Raw genomic sequence first — 19429 nt, forward strand, 5'->3', positions numbered from 1 at the left:
TTTGAAATAGTGGCACTGTATTAATCTTTCAGACCTCTTACACCAGATTTTCACTTGCTCTGAATTATTACCTATTTTCAGGCAATATCAGCTGTGTTTCAGAAATTCAGTTTTTTAGGGAAAAGGTTTATATTAGTATTCATATAAAATACCCTACAAACTGTGTAATTTATTAATGAGATTTATCATGAGATTTAGGCTTCTAAAATTCAAAAAGAGTTAATGAATTGATTGAAAGGTAGCAAAAAAATAACTAAACTTAAGCTCATTACAGAATTAGTTCACTTGCTATTTAAAATGTGCAGTTGCGGGTAAGATGTAGCAGGGCCTCCAAACTTCAATCACTATTGAAACAAGTTTGAGAATCTCAACGTAATCCCAAATGTTGCATGTCACAAAGCCACCAGATAAATTAGCATAATTGTCTTTGTTCGAAAAGCTGGAAGTATATTAACTGATCTACTATATCTTGGGAATTTTTCACAGTAAGTTCTTGCACTATGGCTACCCCAATGCTAACAGTCCCTTACTTTCATAAACATTAAAATTGACTCACCATTGTTTAAATGCATGATGAGGTTCATTTTTCTATTAACCTTCAATAAATGTTAGGGGAAGAAATCATTTTTAAATTTTGAAAAGACTCATGATGACTTTAGATTCTCTAGATGCCTAGGCAGTCAAACAAACATTTCAATTACACTCTTCACTATGTTGAGGGAGATGGAAAATACATGCCTGCAATACATTCGATGTATTCACAAATTATGAAACCCACTCAAATTAGAACTTGTTACTATTGTTTTGAAATGGCTAAAATCATTGGGAAAATCTCTCGATACCTATTTAAATAATTTATCATCGAACAAGGTAATTAAAAATAGCAAAGCTTGCTCTATGAAATTGCCTTTGAATCAGTATGGCATTGATGAATCTGGTCTCGTTTCTATTTCTTTTCTTGAAATCCTAGTTATGTCTGAATCTATACTATGCTGAAATGTACTCTGGGGAAGGAGGAGAATTAGTTATCCATCAAGTTACCCACTGATCTAGAAATGAAACATCTGCTAAAGTCAGAAGTGGCTTCCTGGCTACATTTAGCAGCAGAGGAATCTGCATGTGATCAGCTCTGTTTAATCTAGTAGAGGTTTCTGCAGTTAATATTAATTACTCTACAGCAGTGTTTCCAAGACTTCGGATGCCGCTTGTTCAGGGAAAGCACCTAGTGGGCTGGGCCGGTTTGTTTACCTGCCGCGTCCGCAGGTTTGGCCAATCGTGGCTCCCACTGGGCCCGGTTCGCCACTGCAGGACAATGGGGGCTGTGGGAAGCAGCGCGGTCCGAGGGACGTACCGGCTGCTGCTTCCAGCAGCCCCCATTGGCCCGCAGCAGTGAACTGCGACCAGTGGGAGCTGTGATCAGCCGAACCTGCGGACGCGGCAGGTAAACAAACCGGCCCGGCCCACCAGAGGCTTTCCCTGAACAAGCGGCGTCCCAAGTTTGGGAAACACAGCTCTACAGGATTTCAGGAAACATGAGAGAGATGAAGAGCCTAACTAGCTGTAAGGTTCATTAAAAGTAAGCCCTGGACCTAGCAATGCTACTTGTGACATTTGTCCAAACAGTGTTGGTTTTTCCATGTTAACTGTTTTGTGGTCAAGTACATTGCATCTGCCACACAGCAGAATTTGTGGTCTGCTTCAGTGGGGCTGACCACAACCAACTGACTCTCATGCACTCCATGAAATGATATACTTTTATCCACAAGTATAATTCTTATGGCCTGATTCAGCAAAAATATCTGCAGTTGTTAAGGCCATTTAAGTCCTCAAAGGCCAGAGGGGGCTGAACGGTGGCCAACCTATTAATAGGTCAGGTGTGCACATAATACCACTCATTCCAAGTAGAGTCTATCATTCAGCACCTGGAAGAACATAAGACAACTTCTGTGCATTGGCTAACATCCTTTTGCATGTATCAGTTGTTGAAAGAGAATGCATACAGATGCATATTTACATGCTCAATAACCCATTTACTCACATGAGCGTAATAGATGCAAAAGATCCATAAAGTTTGGGTCTCATTTTATGAAATCTAGTTACAATGAGCCATTTAAATGACTGCTATACTTGCGGTTCTTACTACTTAAAATCGGAAAAAGCATCTGTGACTGCAGCCCAAGAAGCTTGTATAGCTTCTGATGGTCAATGACTCTGGAGACTTACTGGGTGGTGCGTATGGTGTTAAGATGGCCACTAACAGAAATTAAGATTATGCAAAAAGTGTACCCTGGGATGACCAATTTAAAAGGTTTAGGGTGAAATCCTGGCTCCACTGAAGTCAATAGCAAAATTCCCATTGACTTCAGTGGAGCCAGCATTTCACCCTTAATATCTACCTTGCAGAGCCAGTTTAGACAATGCTGGCAAATATGCATCTCATTGGGCCTCCACAACACAGAGATTGTAGAAATGATACCTAGAAGTTTGCCTTTATGTTTCACTGCTACAGAATGCAGGGATACAAGCTGCTTTGTGCTGACTGAGACCTCTGTGGAGATACCTTGAGACCCTATAAGGGAAATTATGCACACTGTATCTGGACCCATTCCCTACTGGTCCCCTCTGTGTAGAACTAATGAAACCCATCTCTACCCTTTCCATCCCCTCCCTCCCCCCTTGGCATGGCAGAGTTGGTTGAGGGAGTCTAAGATGGAGGAAGCTATACACTGAACTTGTACTTTGCAGCTGGGGCCTCAATTGCATAGCTATAATGGGGACAGGGAGAGGGCAAACTGGTTCAAACTAGTCTCACTGCCTGCTTTATTTTTTTAGTTGTTTCAAATGAGTCATGTAATAAACAAAAAGAAAAGGAGTACCGGTGGCACCTTAGAGACTAACAAATTTATTAGAGCATAAGCTTTCGTGAGCTACAGCTCACTTCATCGGATGCATCCGATGAAGTGAGCTGTAGCTCACGAAAGCTTATGCTCTAATAAATTTGTTAGTCTCTAAGGTGCCACCGGTACTCCTTTTCTTTTTGCGAATACAGACTAACACGGCTGCTACTCTGAAACATGTAATAAACAGTTCACAAAAATGTCTATAGTAGTAATCCTTTCCCCCTCTACAGCTACATGTTTATAAATATGCATGGGGCTGTCATAGGATGTCATATGTCATGTAGGGTTGTGTCGATTGAATCACTTCACATAATATAATGTGATTGTGCAGCCCAACTTGATACAGTGCAACATGTGCTACCCTGATAAATAGCTAGAAAGAGCAATCTTCAAATAGTTAAAGGAAATTGAGCTCTCACAAATAAAGGTGATATTTAGAGTTTGCTTTAAATCTCTACAAACAAAAAGATTCAGATGAAGTCTTCAGCTTCCTTGTCTTTGTGTGGTAATTAGCAGGTATTTTTCCTGCTAAGCGTGGGAGGAAGCAGGCAGTGAATGACTGTGATTCAGTTTATCACTAATGCATGGAAGCCTCACAAAAACAAATCTTTGAAATGGCATAATCTATACTTAAAGCCAAAGTGCAAGCAACAATCAATCACATTTTCATTCTGAAGATGCACTGATAGCAGCTTTAATAGCACTTCTTATGCTAATGAGGAGAAATTAGTAAATTCTCATTTGAAAGAGCAGATTGTATTGTCATCATGTCTCTAGGTTTTGCTTTTGGCTGTGGGTTTTTGGTTTTGTTTCTGTTTTTCATGTGCTGAATTTGTGTTAACTGATTTTGAACCCAGGTGAAGGATGTTGATGTAGAGGGAGATGGCTTCCATGATGGCAAGGATGACATTCTAAGAAATGTTGTTAATGTTATAGAGCTTCTGGAGGAAGTTGGTTGTGTATTGGAGTAAAGTGGCCACTTTTGTGGTTTTCCGCCAACTCCTTTAGCACTCTCGGATGCAGCGCATCCGGTCCCATGGACTTGTGCTCGTCCAGCTTTTCTAAATACTCCCGAACCACTTCTTTCTCCACAGAGGGCTGGTCACCTCCTCCTCACCAATCCTATGAGTCTACGATTCTATAAGTGTTTAACTTAAATTTTGCTCCCGCCAACATAACTACCCAGCAATGCCAGCTTAATAACTCCACATCCATGAGGGGCATAGCGTCAAGGTCAATGTAGTTAGGGCAACGCAGTGCGAAGGTGAGGGTTTGCAGAGAAAGGACAGTATGGCGGCGTGGCATAGGGCTGGGGCCACGGTTCAGGCATCTGTTTTCCCCTCCTTTTAGGGCACTTCTGCTGCTCCTGCTCTGAGTACCTTTCCCAGACCTGAAGAAGAGCTCTGTGTATGCTCAAAAGGTTGTCTCTTTCTCCAACAGAAGTTGGTCCAATAAAAGATATTGCATCACATACCTTATCTCTCTAAATCATAAAATGAACAGTCAAAGGAATCATGTTGCCAATTTATCTCAATGCTTCTGTTTGTCACTCTTTCTGACAAATAGTTAAAAATAAATTCTGCTTTACTAAGACCCACAGCATATTTGTCATGGTAGTTAGGGGCCTAAATAATAGAAAAGAGAGCAAAGCAAGAATGAAATTAAGAATAACAATTTTCAAGGCCAGAGGTCCTCATCAGAGAGAACCCTGCCTCAAGACATGGCATGGGAAAACTAAGGTTCCAAGAACCAGTCATCTTAACTGCCATGATGAGGTATAAGGTGATAGTCTGTGTTTAATATAATCTGATCTGAAATTAATACTTCTTTTAATTCTTCAGTACCTCTTGAATTCTACATGTAAATTTACAGTACAGAAACTTGAAAACATATACTACCCTGAATTCTAAATGAAGTCCTATTAGGAATGCAGACCTGCCTGCTCCTTGCATTCAGGAATGGCTCCAGGCACCAGCAAAGGAAGCAGGTGCGTGGGGCGGCCAATAGAAAGGGGCGGCACTCCATGCGTTATTGGGGCAGCACGTCCGGGTCTTCGGCTGCAATTCGGCGGCGGGTCCTTCATTCCCTCTTTTCCTTTTCGGTGGCAACTCAATCGGGTTTTCCTTATTTTCTTTTTCTTCGCCGCTTAGGGCGGCAAAAAGGCTGGAGCCGGCCCTGCTTGCATTATGCAGAATATTGCACATTCATACATTGCACATATATACAGAGTCACTAGATATTGTGTATCTCCATGACCTGAGCTTGATGCCTTCTACCTTATGGTTGGAAGTCAAGGTGTTAATTTTAACCTGCATGGTTCTAGTTAACCATCTGGTTGTCTGAGAGATCACGTCTCTCTGTAAAATTGTACCCTAGTTGCAGTCAGTGGAGACACTAGAGCTGGACCCTCTACAGTATATAAGGTGTTGTTGAAATAAATATTACACTGTTGCATTTAAGCAAGAAAACAATGAGAAAATGTGAATAATTTCCCCTCAGATTAGAAATGTACAAACTGTCCCAATAGGAAATGCCCTGATACCTTCAAACCAGTTTGTCTGAATACTCATTCTTCCTTATAATGTATCCCCTAGAGAAATTAATGCAGTCACATACCTAATCAAGAAATTTTAAAGTACCTTAGCCATGCTCAAGCAAGTATCATTATTGTTGCTACTTGTAATGCTATAGCACCTTTCAATCAAATCTTATTTTTTTAAAAAAAAATATAAAATTACCCATGTTTCACACTGCTATTTATGGTAGTTTTCCAATAATCTCTTTATCTTATTGCTGATTAATAATATAAGATATACAGCCTATTTCAGTCTAATCTGATGCTTTCTCCTCTGTAATCAGCCTCTACCTCCTACTTCATTCATTCAGTCAAGTCACAAGCCATTGGTTTGTGACATGAGACTTGTTTCTGTCTTGATGAATGTTGATATTTCAAATACTGCAGTGAAGCATGACTGAAGGAATTATCCAGGAAGAAAGTGTTTATAGTTCAGGGAGATCTTCTGGTCTGTTGTACGCACACAAACACATCTCCTTGATATTTGACTCCAATGTGGAAGAAAATACAGCTCAAGTACAAAACCGTATAATAGGGATTTGATATAATATATTTGTACAGTTGGTAGTATGGCGGTAGTATGATGTAGCATCTGTAAATTTTAGCATATAGAGTGTACAGTTCACAGGGAGAGGGGAGCGGAACAATATGTAAAATGTCATATATTCATTTTGTATAGACAGGCAACACTAGTCCTGCGTTCTGCATGTTTTTTTAAATGAGAGCTGTTAAAATGTAAAAAGGAGTAAAGTGAGAAAAGGATTTGTAGTTAGTAAATAGCTGAATTCAGCATTGAATGAATATAACATGACTTATGGCACACAGTAGAATATTCAATCAGGCCTCCTTTACAAGCAATTGATATTCTCTATGGCCTGTGCGTAATACTGTCTAGAGAATTAAAGGATGTTAACATTTCATTACTCCTGCCATTGATTTTTCGCTACTTTCTTCACAACAAAAATCAAAATGTGACCTCTTATTCCACTGAATTAGTTCCAGAGCACTTGCCATTATTGACTTCCTAATGAAAATTAATGATGGCTTCTTTCATTCAGTCTTACAAGTAAGCACAGCAAGCAAATTTCCAAAAAGGGTGATTTTTTTCCTCCTCAAATTGAAATGAAAAAACATATTAAATACAAATCCTACATTAAGGCAGCATTAAGTGTGCAAATTTAAACACTCAAAAGTCAGAACATTCATAATATTTTAATATTTTATTATCTCCCTCTGCTCAAATAACACCAAAAAAAACAAGCAAACAGGTGAACTGATTCCCTTTACATCCATCCATACAAATATATATGCACAAATTACCTTCCGGGTAAGACCATGGGCTCTCTTACATCTGTGTAAATTAGGTATAATTCCATCAGTGTCAAAACAGGATAAATGAGAGGACCCATATCTGGAAGTGAAAACTAGCTACTTTATCTATGGCATTTGCTGATGATATACAATTATCTAGTGAAAACATATTATTGTCTGAAGATCAAGTCAAAATACTTCATTTTCTTTCTTTCTTTCTTTAGACAACAAAGATTATGATGCATATCTATCCTATACCAAAGTGGATCCAGACCACTGGAATCAAGAAACTGGGGAAGAAGAACGATTTGCTCTTGAGATCCTACCAGATATGCTTGAAAAGCATTATGGGTACAAGTTGTTCATACCAGATAGAGATTTGATTCCCACTGGAAGTAAGTTATATTAGGCCATGTGTATGTGTTTCCTATATGGGGAAAACAGAAATTACATATATGTTGCAATAATGTGCTTTCTATCATAATATCCTCAGAATCTTATCTCTGAGTTTTCTCTATCATTTAAAAAAAATATTTCATCTGATTTTGGGGGTGCACTTTTAAAATATTTGTTGGCTTGCCTCCATTATTCCCTAAAATAGCACTTGCTTATTTGGTTGGGTGCTATTTTCAGTTAAGATTAAAGGGTTCAGGAAAGACATAGACAGGAAAACATGACAAAACCAGTATTTTGTAGGGTTTGGTGAGGAGCCTTTCTATCTATGAATCAAATACTGATGTCCTTAATCTGTTTTAATTCAGTCCATACTTGGACAAATTCCCATGGCCTTGAATGTGCCTGAGTAAAATCTGAGTAAGGACTTTGCTTATTCCAGAAACTAATCAAGCTTTTTATATGGGGAAAAATAGACTTTTGTTGAAACTAATACAACAGTGGAGTGATACATTTGTGGCTCTTTTAAGGAACGCTATATGCCATGGCATTCTGTTAGTATTCACAGCAGATGATTTTTTTGGTGTGGCTACTGGAGATCTTCAGAGAGCAAAATTAGCTGATTAGTGCTTAGTTTTATTCATTTACTACTTAATCATGTTTATTTTGCATAGTCCTATTTTTGTAAGTTGTAAAGTTCATCTCCATAGCTTCCATGTAGCCTTCAAACTTCAAACTTCTTACTGGATTATTTTAATTTATTTTTTCTAAAGGCAGAAAAGAATCTTTTATCTTAAAAAGAAAAAAATAGACACATTAGCAGCAAAGTTGTTGTTAAGATCTGCAATAACCTGAACATTAATTCACAGGAGGCAACATTGTAGATGCCTGGGGGGAAAAAAAGACAGACTAAGGGTCCAACCCTACAACATACAAAAGAGTAACTTGTGAGTTTATTGTGTATGATTCGTACCCTAAATCACATGGTCATTGTTCTGTTACCATGCAGAAAACAGAAGAATGATGATGATAATGCATACCCTTGCATACATGCAGATATGAGTCTTTGTATAAAAATTTTGCCAGAATTCAAATATTCTGATGAATAGAAACCCATTCACTTGGTGTGGGCGGGGGGAGAGGGGCAGGAATTGAATGAATATTTGCAGTCAATACTTTGCAGTGTTCAGCCAGCTGTTCCTGGACAGGAGAATTTAGCCCTTTTGTTTCCACTGAGGTTTTTGGGTGAGATACTTGCTTTAACTGATCTTGAGCAACTGTCTTTTTTTATAGCCTACATTGAAGATGTGGCAAGATGTGTAGACCAAAGCAAGCGACTGATCATCGTCATGACTCCAAATTATGTGGTAAGGAGAGGCTGGAGCATCTTTGAACTGGAAACCAGGCTTCGGAACATGTTAGTCACTGGAGAAATTAAAGTGATATTGATTGAATGCAGTGAACTCCGGGGAATTATGAACTACCAGGAGGTCGAGGCCCTGAAACATACCATCAAGCTTCTAACTGTCATTAAATGGCATGGACCAAAATGCAACAAGTTGAATTCTAAATTTTGGAAACGTTTACAGTATGAAATGCCTTTTAAGAGGATAGAATCCATCACACATGAGCAGGTTTTAGATGTCAGTGAGCAGGGGCCCTTTGGGGAACTGCAGACGGTCTCAGCCATTTCAATGGCTGCTGCCACCTCCACTGCTCTTGCAACTGCCCATCCAGATCTGCGCTCCACCTTTCATAATACTTATCATTCACAGATGCGCCAGAAACACTATTATCGAAGCTATGAATACGATGTACCTCCTACTGGCACCCTGCCTCTTACCTCAATAGGTAACCAGCATACCTACTGCAACATCCCTATGACACTTATCAATGGGCAGCGGCCGCAGACAAAAAGTAACAGAGAGAAAAATCCAGATGAGGCTCACACAAACAGTGCGATACTGCCCCTCTTGCCACGGGAGACCAGTATTTCAAGTGTCATTTGGTGACAGAAATGCAAGGGGGGACCCTAACCCCCTTGAGTAGGAGCTAAGTGTGCAGTCTGGTGCCTGGAACTACATCCTCGACTGCTGCTGTTAAACATGCATTACAATCTATAAAATACGAGGAAAAACAGGGTCTTGTACATATGTTTTTTGCAGTTTCTTTGTAGCATCAGTCTTCCTGTTTTACCCATGTCTCTTGCCATTCACATTTTTGACTTTGTTTTATACATCATTGGAATTTGTATATTACGTTTTTTTTTAAATGAAGAGACTGCTGTATAGATAGGAAATCTTTTTTGCTCCATTAGTATAGGTTTTAGAATTTTTTTAAACATTTCTTGGGAATGCTTGGACGAAGCTACGTTAATATCAGAAGCACCATCCATTTTGTTGGCCTGCCTAGCCTGATACATGAAGGCCATGCCTGCTGCATTTCACCGTTGTGAAGAACCTTTGTTCTTAGGAGGACCCCGCCAATCATTCTGAGCTCCAATTTCATTGCTTATCCCATGACAACACTCTTTTCTCCCACTTCCCCTTATGATGGTCCCGTGCTGGGTAACACTACAGACAGTCTGATCATCTAACATTTAACTCAGTAAATGCTTTTCAGACAACAAGATATACCCAATATGTATCAATTGCCTCACAGTAACCACTACAGAGTGTGTAGAAAGTAGCGTTTGTTTTTGTTTTATGGATGAGTTGATTTTATTTATATAAAGCAACAACCCTAATTTGATCACTTCTGGAATAGTGTGAATGTGTATGCCGCTTTTTTTTTTGCTTGTTTTTGTTAAGCATTTAACTTTTTTTCCCCCTTTTAAATTCTTTAAATGAGGTTATTTGCAATTGTCAAACAAGTAAGGTAATAGGTGTTGAAGTGCAGTAAATCCTGCTGAGATTTACAGCGATGGCTTCCAAACCAAAGGGGAGTAGAAGGACAATATCAACTATGGTTTGTCACATTGTATTATAGAAAATGGATTTTTCTAAAAAGTAAGAGCAAAACATTTCTTTCCAGCTGAGTATGGATTCCCCTTGTATTTGAATGTTCCAATCACTGTAATTACTTTTCAATGATATATTCACATTTGAGCATTTTTATATTTTGTTTTAGCTTGTTACAATAAGTAAAACCTTATTAATTTCAAGGTGATTTAAATGAGAACTCAGGTAGTAAAAAAAGAAATTATGAATACCAACAAACATCAATGTTGTAAGAATAAACATTTATTTATACAATATTAATATTTAAGTCAGACATGGAAGCATTAAAAACCATTAAGTTTATTGAATAAATAAATAAACTAGTTTGGTTTTTAATGCATGATTCCATCTTTGAGGAATGCAGATTACATATGTGCCATTGCTCCCAGATAAAAAAAAATCACTTTTCAGCTATTCCTAGAACTAATGGAATAAAGGATCTTACCCATATTTACATTCAAATGATGCAAAAGTCACTTTCCATTTAAGGAAATGTATGGGGTGGAGTTAGATTTTTTTTCTTTTAAAAGGGCCATATTCTCTGCTGGTGTAAATGGAACTGGTGGAGGTGATCCAATGACCATCAGAAGAGGATTGGCCCCCTTCTTCTTCTTCTTCTTCTTCTTCTTCTTTAATATTAACAATACAACATGAACACTAGGAAGCAGCTTTTGAATTTTTTCAGCAACTCGTTACCTGTTAGGTATTTTCATAACAGCTGACTGGTGTTGGCCAATATAATGGATGTTGTGTGATTTGTTCATTCTTATTATCACTATATTCAAAAAAATACAAGTTTTAATATTTTGGTCTCATTAGTAAGATGTGATTGGTCAAAAATGTGTAACCTGCAGTTTGTGGGGCATTTGTGGGGGTAAGTCAATATTGACAATGTCTGAGGAACGACTATTATGTTGTAACAGTCAAGAATTCTCAGTATCTGCATAACCAGTTAAAGAAGCTTTGGGATGTGCACTGACTTTTATTTGCTGACAAATGTTTATTTCTCTGACAATTCGCTTGGGTCCTTTTCTACAATCTGTTCTTTATTTCAATTATGTCCCTCTGGACATGTGCCAAATATCCACAAAATGGAAATGAAGCTGCAGGGCAGATAAAATTTCAAGACAGTTTTACAAATGTGATTGTTTTCAGATTGTAAGACAGTTGTTGTTTATTTTATATTATAAATGCCTGTCAGGAACTGATGGCATTTAACTTCATTTGACTGGATTCTAAATTCCTCCAATACCCAGAAAAATTAAAATATTATAATACTCTTTCCCTTCATCCCTCCCCTTTATATTTTTTTAAGATGAAGATTGGAATAAGGAATAAATATAGAGTGTAATAACCGGACGACGGTCACATTCTAGGCATTGGTAGGTGTTTCTTTAGCCACATTGGGGGTACTTTTTTGTTCTATTTTTAGTGTAGATTTAAGCACTTTGAATAGCATGATTCAGGGATTGATGGATACTATTTGATATTCACACTATTTAAGAAAAGTTTTTCTTATTATGTTTTGTCATATTATTAAACAAAAACAAACAAATGAAAAAAGAAATACACGGAGAAGCTATCTATGGCTTTAGAAACATTCCTCCCAGGTATTCCTCTTCTATAAACAGCTCTGTGTGAGAAACAGTGAAGGAAACTGTCATGTGTTCACGTGGTCTATGTTTGACAAAAGTTCTGTTAGAAAGCAAAATAAAAAGGAAAAAAAATCAATTTGCCCTAGTGCTTAGGCTCCATCCTTTTTTGGTTCAGATGTTCTAGTTTTTGATAATGCAGTCTGAAGTGTGCATGCAATAGCCAACTGCAAGGGTAAGCCATTAAAAAACAAGCACTTTACCTTTGAAAATTGTAGTGTGGTGATTGGAGAAAACTTATTATGCCTGGTTTCCATCTGTCACTAATTTTGGGTATGTCTATGGAGTCTTTGCACATGAAGTATCTAGATACGGTGCATTTCAGGATGGGTGTTGCTCGGGTTACACATTTTTTAGCCTTATATGCAAAATTCTTGCATTTTCTGGTAGCACCCAGCTGTTAAAATGAAGCAGACATTACATAATGGCAGATAATCAGACTCTACATATTTAGAAAGCCTGTTATACTTGTCTGATTAAAATGCACAACATTTTAGTAGAATTGCATGCATTAATGATCCATTTACATTATAGCCTGAGCAATGAGATTTTGGGGAAAGAGGCCCAGTGAGCAGGCTTTCCTTTTTCTCAAACTTAAAAAAAATAGTTACATCTACAAACCTTGGAAAAACTTTATTAGGATGTAAGAATTGCAACAGTAAAGCAGACACTAAGAAAAGCCAATGAAATAAAAGCCAAGGTAGGAGAAGGGGGAAACATCAGCCTGTTTCTTAATTAGTTTCAGAGTAGCAGCCATGTTAGTCTGTATCCGCAAAAAGAATAGGAGGATTTTTGGCACCTTAGAGACTAACCAATTTATTTGAGCATAAGCTTTCGTGCATCCGAGGAAGTGAGCTGTAGTTCACGAAAGCTTATGCTCAAATAAATGTGTTAGTCTCTAAGGTGCCACAAGTACTCCTTTTCTTAATTGGGTTATGGACATTCTCTGTTATGGAGTCCAGCCCACAACTTAGTCCAACCTACATAAAGCAACTGACGTGCCACATCGTGCAGATGGATCAACAGTGTCACAAATACAGTCCTGATATGTGGCACACTGCTGAATGATTTTGCATTTGCTGGTAACCCGGCAGCGCACACAGTTGTTGGGGAATCATCCATAGTTGTGGTACATAGGGAGACAAAATTTTGTTGGCACTAAGAATCTTCCTCCATAACAGGCTTTTAGTGCATGATCCAGAGCAACTATTTTCATTCTTACCCTCCCTACACACAACTCAATAACATTTCTACCCCTCTTCATAACTGAACAGGAGCTTTGTTTGGCTGGAACAAAGCCAAAACAAACATGGGCAGTTTCATAACACTTGGTATCTCCCTGCATAATGCTTGCTTCAAGTTCCTTAGGTGTTTTATTTCTGCCGCAGCTCTAACTCTGTTAATAGTCATTGAGTGGAGAAGGAGGAATGAGCATTACACCCTTTATGTATGCTTCAGTAGTATCACTGTTTTTTGTAAGTTGGAATTCAGCACTGATACCATGCTGTCTCTTGGGGCATGTTATTTTGCTGAACAGTTCCCCATTCACACTGGACATAACACCAAAAGAGGACAAGGCAGCATCACGCTTCTCCAACTGAGCTTTGGTTGGTGTTCCAGAATCTGCAGAGCCTTTGGAAGTAAAACCAATAGAAATGAACATTAAGATTTTTCCTTCACAGTTTTGTTTTTAATTCTGTTTGAGATCAAGTCTGGTCTGTGTACTGTACTAATAGTGTCTATGAGCTGGATAGGCAAGACTTCAGTGAGTTATACCACACTCAGTAAACAGAAAATGTAAAGATGTGGCCATGTTAACAGTTTGGTATGTGCTAAAAAAAATTAAACGCCTCCCCAATGTGCCTAAATAATTCATATATTACTAAGGTCTTGTCCTGGGAAGGTATCCTGTTTGTAACAATGAGAAACTTAACTCGAAAGCTTAACAGCATGCTCACATATTATAGTCAATATCCTCGATAACATCTTTACACAACCAACCAGTATTTGATTAAAACATTTTTGTTTTTGTTGAGTTAAGGTTGCATGGATTTCAAGAATTCTGGCAGCTAGTTTTGAATGTTGTATGAAGTACACAATGGTAAACACTATGGTTGAGCCCAGCAAGTTACAAAGTTAAGATGAAAGCATCAAAAGTGTGATGACAAATAACTCCCAGCCTGTGCTCCAACCACACCTCACAGCTCCTGATCTTAATCTTCATTCCTTCCATTCCGCCCCCCCATCACCTTCATTTACCTTGGAGTCTCTACCGTGCTCAAGATAAATCACAAAGTGTGAGATGCATCCTTCAAGCCTGGCTCATATGAACATTCTTTACCTGTGGGACTATTTCGGTGAGTAAATGTCACTTGCAGGAGCAGCCTTTTAATTTGTAAAAATACTTGCATTCATAATTCACACTCTTTTCTTCATCCCTAATGTCTAAATAGTGCCCTTTTGGGGTAACATCCCTTTCTCTTCAAGCCTCAGTGTGTAATCTTTCTCTGGCTCATACACACCCCTGCATAAAACAATGATGTGGTGACTAGTTCCTATGAGTTACCTTATAGTTTTAGCTTCAATTCTTAGCATAGATTGATTTTCCCAGCAATGCTGTAGGCTGTTGTTTGGGAGCCTGTTTTAAACTTCTTTTACAATGCTTGTGTGACAGGTAAACAACAGTGTATGTCTGTATATGTTTGGTTCCTTTAAAAAAAATTTAAAAAATTTCATTACAAGCTTGACAGGTGTACAGCAATGAACTTACAAAGTTGAAAGAAATTGTTCGCCAGTATTAAAATTCTCTGGTGAACAACTCACTGTGGCTCTATTTATGTGCTTAGGGATACTTTAAGTAGACAATTAAAACAATTAGTATTATACATGTAACTTTAGCATCACATTAGAATGTTGTACACTGGTCTTCCTAAAATCCAGAAAGCATCAAATGGTGACAATTATGTAAATACAAAGTAAAAAGGAAAACATCCACACAGCTTTCTTATTGTCTCTAATTTGCAAAAATTACAAAGAAATCATGCTTCTTATTTTAGATCACTGAAGCCATTTCTACCTCAGCAAAAGCATTTTAAAATGTAAAAATGCGACCCTTTACAAGACCTATAGACTCTCAAGAAGAGAAATGGTTTCAACAAATGGAAAAGCACTTGCATGTGCTTTTTCTCCAAAGAGATGTATCCAATCATTCACAGCACTGTAAAATAAAACAGTAACAACCTGATCCTGTAAAAACAGACAAAGTCTAAGTAAAATGGCTTTGTTCACATGGAAAGACTCTGCATTGTTGCAGTGCCAAGGCAAACTTGTAGTCAGCCCACTGCTAGGTACAGATAGATTTGGGATGGAAAAGTAGGCCAAAGCACCATTCCTATGGTTCCATTCCACATAGCTTTGGCCATGTAGATACTTATTGCACGCTGATTTACTAGTCATGCTCACTTTGAGGGGCTGACAGGCCCACTTTTCCTTATTTGTAGTTCCATTTGAAGGCCCTTCCTTGTAATGTCTCTAGAACAGAAGTTTGTGGAGTTGTCCTGTGCAGGTAGCTGCTTGGTTTGCTCCCCACTTCACCTTTAATACACAGCAAAAGTTAATTGTTTCCCCTGCCTCCCTTTGCCACATTAAGCCCTTACATACCGGCATAATCAGCCTCTGGATATTATGAACAATGGATCTGATCATGATTTCAAACATCACTCGCCTGTAGAACACTGGGTATCTAAAATTCATCAGGTGTTTTATTTTCCTCTCCTGTAATGTTGGAAGATACTTATTACAAAGCTTTGTTAGCGATACTAAAAGGTTTGGTGACAGGATGACCATATCCTCTTGAATCACTGCTTAATGGCCCCAAGAGTCTCATGATTCATTGTATGTAACAATTATAGTGGCAATGGAGTGCATTTTTCCCCCTGAAGTTTGATTGTATGAAATGGTAATGATGGCAAATAGGATGTTATCTCTCAGCTTTTTTTTTAACAGTTAGATACACTTAATTTACTAAGAGCCTTTCTATTGACTTCATTTTGAGTCAGATCCTAAGGCCCCAATCCTGCAGAGATGAGTGCTTAATGCATATGATTAACTTTACCCATTGGGACTATTCACAGTGCACAAAGTTAAGCACAGACATAAATCTTTGCAGGATTGGAGCCTTTGTGCACAATTTCGATAGGCAGGTAATTTTAGGTAAAGGAGAGAGCATTATTATGCATTGTTCAATAGATAACAAGAAAAAATGGCCAAAGAGACTTATTTCAACAAGAAACATGCATTAACTGCCAGTGGTAGGAGTAACATTAGGCAGATTTCACTTTAACGAAGCAATGGAACTGTGACTAAAAAATAAGGAAACTAAATTCTGTAGAGGAATGTCTTAGCTCAGCGCCACCTTTAGTATCTTTGGACTGAAGGATATTTGTCCACAGGATTTAGTTTCTTTAGTTATCCGGTCTATGAGAGCTGGATGTGTGTATATATATAATTATATATAGCAACAAAAAATTGCAGTGATAATAGCACTTGGGAGTGCAGTGCACTACACTAAATTAACAGCTAGACGGGAGTCGGAATAAAGCACTTTATCACCAAACTTGTCAGTCAGCCTTCTGATCTTTTAATGCAAAGAAATAGATGGATGCCATGTGGGACTTTGGGAGCATCTGTCCACAGATACTTAACCATAAGCAGAGGGAACTCTACTGCATTTACACCAGAGTACAGCTGGTTTAAAGGAGAGCAGAATCAGGCCCAGCATTTGTAATTGGCACCCACAATCAGCACAGATGCTGATTAAGCAAAAACCTGTAAAATGATTTTCCTATTTTATGTATTTTTGTTAAAGATGTAGAATTTTTCAAGTGTCTTTCACTGATGCTATATAAATTGTAGCTCAATACATATGGTCCTTTCAAGGCTTACTTTTATGTGAATAAAATTGCAGAAGTTGCCTCTTTCTTTAGACAATTTGTGCAAACCCACTGAAATTAAGGTAGACACACTAGAGTTAAGTAGAAATACAACAGACTATATTATGTGTACTGAATGTTAAATATTTTACCTAATGAGAGTAACTTATATTCATATTTAGTTAAAAAAATATAAAAGGGGCCATAGATAAGAGTGCATTTTTATTAGTGATGCTATACATGCTGCTGAAAAGCAAAAGGTAAATGTTACCCAATTTCAATGTATGTTACTTTAAATAGCATATTTATGTTATCCTACAGTATATGACACCTTTTTAAAAATTTACCATGTTTGATACTTTAAATTGCACACCTTGTTGTAACAAGTATAACATATTTAGCATTTTGTACTTTCATTGATTTTTATTCTTAAGGGAGAAAAGACATCACTCACTAAATATGAATGCTGCACATGTTAGCAATACAGATATTGATTTTTGTAACTTTGATTGCACTTGCCTTAACTTTTCCATGCACACGTGGGTGCACGCAGACACACAAAGATTAAAGGAAACAAAAACCACAAAAGGCAAGTTCTGCACCGAATATACTTTTTGCATAATTTAATGAATAATGAGACATGAGCCTATTCACTACAATCCTTGTAAAGAGTATATGAGCACATGATGCCGTAGGTTTGTTAAAGCACAAGGTGTACTTTGTCTAGATTTAAAACAACAACAACAACAACACTTTTGGTGTAACTTTGCTTTAGGTTTAAAAAAAAGTTGGATGTTTTAAAAAAAAAATCTTTATTACTTGCATATGAATATTTTTGTATAATAATATCTGAAGAAGGTTTTAAACTGGAAAATTACTTGCTTTATGGCGTGCAACTTTTAGAGAGAATAAACAGGGTATATGTCCAGTTTGTAAAAATGTTTTCCTTTCAAGATTGCTCTTTCACTGGCTAAATGCAAGGTTATGACAACTTTAAATACTTCTTTTGTGAACTGACAAAAAAACAAAAAACAAAAAATAAAACTATGTGAATAAGTTGCGTATGCAAACTTTTTTTAAAACCAATTATCCAGTTATTGCCAATAGTAATCAAGGATAACCTAGGAAGATTCCAGTTTGGACATTTTATTTTATAGACATATTGGCTAGATTTTCAGCTGGTGCATCAGTGGAGCTGTTCCAGTGTACTTGAGCTGAGGGTCTAGTGTTTTGCATATCAATTTATTTTAACACAAGATATATTCTATTCATGGGGAAAACCAGCAGTATTAATATCTGCTTTTCTGTCATATGTAATTGGTAATTATTAGCCCTTCTGTCTCGGACTGTAGTTTGCATACAGGATTAATATATATATATATAATATTACAGCTACTCAGTTCCAAATTGCTTTTGATGGGGGTTTATAGATTTCTTCATAATTAAAGCAAGTGGCTAGTGCAGTATAAATAGCAGAAGGTCTCTCACACTTTGAAGAAGAGTTTATTTTTTAAAAAACCCTAATGCTTGATTCACCCCCATATTACTCCAGTTTATGCCAGTATAATGCAATTAAAATAATTGAACAGCATAAAAGTGGAATAACACAGTAGTGAATGAAATTCATAGCCTTGTGAGTGTGCGTGTGCGTTTGTGTGCATGCACACACATGTGTGGAGTGGGAGTACAATCTTGGATTGTATTGGAACTGTACTGGAGGAGAACTTAGGCAATATTGTCATTGTACAAATAAAAGCTAACTTGCAATCATCCAACATGTTTTAAAAGACTGATAACAATTTTAAGGTCCAGTGGTTTGGATCAGGAGAAATTCACTCATTTCATTCTCAGAACAAAACAAAAAGGCTTTGGTTCTCTTCTCACTAGCAGTGGTGTAAATCAGAAGTACTCTACTTAACTCGATGTAGTTATACCAGTGTAAAGTCAGTGTGAGTGAGACAGAATCAGACAGAACCTTTGCTCCTCCAGGCTTTTACTCCTTAGAATCTCCATGGCCCACCATTTTGAAAAGTGTAAGAAACTTTTGGCTTGTTTCTCCTTTCACTTTCACCAGTTTTAAATATGTGTAATTTCACTGATTTCAGTGGCGTTGCTCCAGATTTTCACCAATGTAAGAAGGAAATCTGGACTGTAGTGTGAGGACATAAACACAGAGCCATGCTTTAAGCTGCAGTTAGAAAACTTGGAAATCCCCCTGTTTATTAAGATCCCGGCTGCAACCCATCCTAGACTTCTCTGGTAACTGTGGTGGACCAGGAATGCTATAACCATCCCTCTATCCCCCTTTATTATGAAAGATTAAAACTTAAATGATAAACCAATGTGCATATACACAACAATTCAAAATAAACTTCAAATTCTTTATCATTATTTACATTACTAAGTCCCCTTATCAATTGCACTTAAGTAGTCCTGACCAGTAGGCTAAAGATCAAGTCTTTGAAGGGGTCTGATCAGTCTTCCAGACCATGTTCTCAGTTCTGTTGAGTTTGTGCATGGAGTTCCATGTGTAGGGGGCTCACTTCCTGACAGAGTACCAGCAAGGGCTACACCCTCTCTTCATTGTGTTGGGAAATACTGAAGATTGTACCTGAGAAGTCCTTTCAGAGTCTCCACAAAGTAGTCTGGGAGTTTCTGCCAAGTTCCA

General features: G+C 37.7%; 1 protein-coding gene across 1 annotated transcript in view; it reads left to right on the forward strand.

The window, feature by feature from the left end:
• IL1RAPL1 (interleukin 1 receptor accessory protein like 1) overlaps positions 1 to 9933 on the forward strand; it is a 1173648-nt gene extending 1163715 nt beyond the window's left edge. The window contains exons 10-11 of the mRNA XM_038384565.2: positions 7011 to 7181; positions 8473 to 9933. Of these exons, the coding sequence (XP_038240493.1) occupies positions 7011 to 7181; positions 8473 to 9191 (890 nt within the window). The 3' untranslated portion in view covers positions 9192 to 9933. The remainder of the gene's footprint in view (positions 1 to 7010; positions 7182 to 8472) is intronic.
• Positions 9934 to 19429: the final 9496 nt, after the last annotated feature.

This window comes from Dermochelys coriacea, chromosome 1 (genome assembly GCF_009764565.3).
Source record: "Dermochelys coriacea isolate rDerCor1 chromosome 1, rDerCor1.pri.v4, whole genome shotgun sequence".
Lineage (NCBI taxonomy): Eukaryota > Metazoa > Chordata > Testudines > Dermochelyidae > Dermochelys > Dermochelys coriacea.